Below are 4,332 nucleotides of genomic sequence, written 5' to 3' on the forward strand. Positions count from 1 at the left end.
GGAGGAGCACATGTAGGTCTGCTGTGCTTGATCTCGTCTCGTCATAACACGTGTCTCGGATGGGTTGAGAAGCGAGTGACGACTTGAGAAAGGAGTCTAAGTCTCTCAGCAGAGGACGATGTCTCTTATGACGTGGCACTCCACCTCGCCCTGAACGAGTTGAGTGGGCCCCATCCTTTCACTGCATTGGGCGTGAGGCCCAACTGATGTCTTTCAGTAGGTCTTTTACGTGATATATCTTGGGATTAAATATTCTATGACTTCATCATTAGTTATGGACCAAAATCAAATAAGTCCAAATTGATCCAAATACATGACCATGTAGTATTTTTACATACAAAAATACCCTTAACCCAAGCTCCTTTTTTTTATTTATTAGTTTTATTGATTTTGTATTTACTTTTTATTGACTTTATATATATATATATATATATATATATATATATATATATATATATATATATATATATTATCTTTTCTCTCTCTCTCTCTCTCTCTCTCTCTCTCTCTCTCACTATCATGTTCTTCTCGTGGGTGTTTTCTCTCTCTCATGTCTCTCTCTCTCTCTCTCTCTCTCTCTCTCTCGTCCGTATTTGAACAAGGCTTTATGTTTTCCAGCGGCTGAAATCTCACGGAGCAAGGTTTGTTCTCATTTTCGTGCATTTTTGTTCACTTTTTTCACTTTAGGGTTTAGAGGTTTTCATGAAAAAGTTTTTCGTTCTACTAGCGTTTTTTCGTTGAATTTATATGTTTAGTGAAGTTAAAAAACAATGAAAGAACAATTATGAGAAGTCTCGAAATTTTTGAATAAATATATGAAAATTCGGGAAAATCATTGAAGATTTATTGACATTGTTGCATTTTTATTGACGTCAATAAATCTGGAACGATGTCAATAAATCTTGACTTTTTTTAAAAAAAAAATTGTTATGATTTTAAATCTTTATAAAAGAATTTTAAACGTTGAAAATAGAAAATTAACATCCCGATTACACTATTTTTATGCAGTAATGGGTGATAATTTAGTATATGTCAAGGATAGTGATACATGGATTAAACCATGTGTATATAAGGAGGGTGCATCGTTTGTACTTGTGCTTCCGGATGGTTTTGACTACCACCATCTCATGGACGCATTGTATGCTGAGAAGGGGCTCTTACCGTCCACTCATTCCATTGCGGTCAAATATGAGACACCCTTTTCAGCATTGCCAATAAAGATTACAAACGATAGCCACGTCAAAAGTTACTTGTATTTGAGGAGGCAATACCATTCCATGTCAAATTTTCATCTTGTTATTGAGATAGTTAAGCTAACGCCCGATGAGGCAGCAAAATAGCCGTCCACGTCTCGCCTATAATCAAGTCCAATCAAGGGAGAGTCTTGATTTGAAGAGTTTGCATCTCAGTCCACTCTTGGATTGGAAGAATACACATTTGAACAGCTGTGTGCGTTGGCATCACAGCCTAATCCCTGTCACAAAGACCGTCATAGTCAACTCCCTCGACACTGCAACCTCCACAACCCCTTCCTCTACACAGGGACCGTCTCAACCCACTCCCACTCCCTCGATACAAACGACCTCCACAGCCCTTTACCAAACTGTTAGCACCGTCCATGAGCACATTTGGGAGAATGAAGTGATGAATTTGAACTCGCCTATCAGAGTAGAGCTAGAAGCTCTATACACTACCAAATATGCATTGAAGAAGCATTTGACCATGTATGCGATAAGTAAACACTTTGCATTCAAGACAAAGAGTTCTTTTAAGAAGTATCTCCACGTCGCTTGTCCGGGTGATAATTTTGAGTGGGCAGTTCGTGTGGTTAGATTAAGGGAGTCAGTTACCTAGATTGTGAGATTGTAATTATCATGCTTTCCTTCTTTAATTTCTGAAAATAAATAAAATAAAATAGGAGATTTTCAAGGAAAGGAATAAATTTGGTTTTTTTTACATGCTTGAAATCTTGTCATGTTAGCAGATGATTATTTGGCTAAAACTTATGAAACGTGGCTATTTTGTCTAATTTTTACCCCAAGATATTGATAGTGTGGTTGCTTCGGATAAGCTTTTGTGAGAGTGATAAATTGATCATATTACCTTATTTTACTAGTAAGTCATCATTATTATCTCTTCAAGTCAGATTTTATACTTCGTAGCATTGGGGATAAACCCTGAAGTCAACTGAAATGAGAAGTGATATACAACCCTCAGAGCACATCATAAATTTACCTCTACAACTCTTTCATAATAATGAGCTACTATAGTACTTGTAATGCTCATAACATATATAATTTACTTGAGTAAATAGTTTCACACTCAATACAACATCATTATAGATATAATTAAATCAAGACTCCAAAGAAGTCAGAGACTGAGTCGTTAATTATAGGTTGGATTACATAGTATTTTGAAACAAATTCATATACATATATATATATATATATATGATCAGTTGCAAGGAGTGAACTTGCAGGTGACGTCATTTCCGTAGGATCCGGAGTTGGCGCGCTTGAAGCGGAGGGCGGTCAAGAGGACGGTTTGGGGCGAGGAGGCGGTCAAGGCGCGATCGGTGTGTTGGACAACACCGAGGGTATGATAAGGAAAGGACAAAGTGTTGTATGAGTTGAGGAAGGAAGTGATGGCTTCTCTCAGCAGAGTCATGTAAAGGTCTCCTCTCCCTTGGAGGCCCGTCCACAGAGTCATATCCGGCCCATAACGCCGACTCGCGCTCGCCCCAAATATCAGAGACACCTTTGTGTCCGGGTTCACTCCTCTCCAGTAGCATCTATACTCTTCCCTTGTCCAATTACTGCCCATTTTACCAAAGAGTACAAATATTAAAATAGTTTATTACATTTTCAGTGGATTCCGGTCACCAAAATAAGTAAACAACAAAGGCTATATAAGTTGTCTATAAAAAAAATGATGGAATATAGTACTAACACATAGATTTCTTTATGAAGATCAACAGTGCCAAATCTTATTCCAAATCCTGACCCACCATAATATATATGATATCAAATTTGTCAAACTTCTTTAACAACAATTAATATGGACACGAAGCAGTGGGGAAGAATATGGAACATGATCTTTTGGCACATATGATCTCTAATACATCCAATGATTGAAAATTGGTCTGATCGCTCTATTTAAGATTATTTTCATCGATTTTTTTTTTAATTACTAAAAACTCATGGAAAAATTATAAAGAAATAACTGATTCATGTGATGAGTAAATGGAAGCAAGAGGAGAGTGAAAAAATTGCCCAACAATAAGACGTGACTATAATTAAACTCACTCATGTGAACATGCTGTAGCTTCCACGAAAGGCAAAGGTGGCATCGGAGGCAACTGAGGCATCGGCGGGAGCCTAAAACCCGTCGGTGGCGATGGGCTTGTTGGCATGACAGGTGGCGGATTCACGGGCGTGACAGGTGGCGGGTTGGGGGGAGCGAGGACGGGATTGGCGGGCCTATTGGGGCAGTTGGACATGGGCTGGGAGGGCTGGGAGAGGAGAGAGTCGACGACGTACATTTCGGTGTCGAACATCCTGTACATCAGCCTCAGCTGCTGGGCCGGGCCCGCCGAGGCCACGCAGCCCGAGCCCGAGGCCTGCTCAACGCCCGACACCTCAGCGTAGCAGCCCCCGAGATCCGGCGCTCCATCGAACCTCACCGCATACGATCCAAACCAATTTGTCGTCTCTTCTCTAGACACCATCGTTTCACCGTTCCCGTCCGTACAACTCACTTTCACTTTAACCCCTGAAAAAAAAATAAAAATAAATAAATAAAACTTTCTCAAAAAAATTTCTTTCTCATACTGATTAGTGACTGCCGTATAAATATCTAATACTAACATAACATTATATAAACACAGTGAATATCTTTTAGGATGAAAAAAAGCTTGCTGTTCTGAAAACAATTATTAAGACCAACGTTACATTACTATATTACGCTACCTGTTCTGAAAATATTACATTAGAACTATTTTCTACAGAAAGTGAACATCTTTTTTTCACCAAGATGGAGTTTGAGGTAAAAATGAAACTGACCGTAAAGAGGGTAGTCAAACCAAGATCTTTCCCCGTCTTTGCATTGGTCACAGAAGACTGTGCCTGTGACCATAGCATCACCACGAACCGCTTCAAAGGCTGATGAGAAAACGAGAATGGACACAAAAAACAGCTTTTCTTGCCGAACCAATCCCATGATATCTGTCTGAGAAATGAGACAAAGACACCAATATGAGCTTAAAATTTAAAACTAATATGACCAAACTCTCTCGAGTCTATTTAATAAATAAGGTTGGAGTTGGAGTGAGAT

The 4,332-nt window shown here is 39.0% G+C and overlaps 1 protein-coding gene across 1 annotated transcript; it reads right to left on the reverse strand.

The window, feature by feature from the left end:
* Positions 1–2,246: 2,246 nt before the first annotated feature.
* Positions 2,247–4,332, reverse strand: LOC149389686 (Pollen Ole e 1 allergen and extensin family protein). The gene is made up of 3 exons (XM_089623739.1): positions 4,062–4,332; positions 3,306–3,771; positions 2,247–2,815 (listed from the first exon to the last, which is right to left on the reverse strand). Exons 1-3 carry the CDS (start codon positions 4,216–4,218, stop codon positions 2,455–2,457), a joined length of 984 nt encoding a protein of 327 aa, XP_089479865.1. The 5' UTR covers positions 4,219–4,332; the 3' UTR covers positions 2,247–2,454.

The sequence above is a fragment of the Urtica dioica genome, chromosome 8, assembly GCF_054948205.1.
Source record: "Urtica dioica subsp. dioica isolate 48M chromosome 8, U.dioica_male_clone48M_v1_H2, whole genome shotgun sequence".
NCBI classification, from domain to species: Eukaryota; Viridiplantae; Streptophyta; class Magnoliopsida; order Rosales; family Urticaceae; genus Urtica; species Urtica dioica.

Bases quoted from the DNA above. Each gene is read 5' to 3' on its own strand.
- LOC149389686 (XM_089623739.1), bottom strand. From the start codon at position 4,218: ATGGGATTGGTTCGGCAAGAAAAGCTGTTTTTTGTGTCCATTCTCGTT. The intron at 3,772-4,061 runs GTCAGTTTCATT...TTTTTTTTTCAG, and splicing joins GTTTGACTACCCTCTTTACG to GGGTTAAAGTGAAAGTGAGT. The intron at 2,816-3,305 runs GTGAGTTTAATT...TAAAATGGGCAG, and splicing joins GCTACAGCATGTTCACATGA to TAATTGGACAAGGGAAGAGT.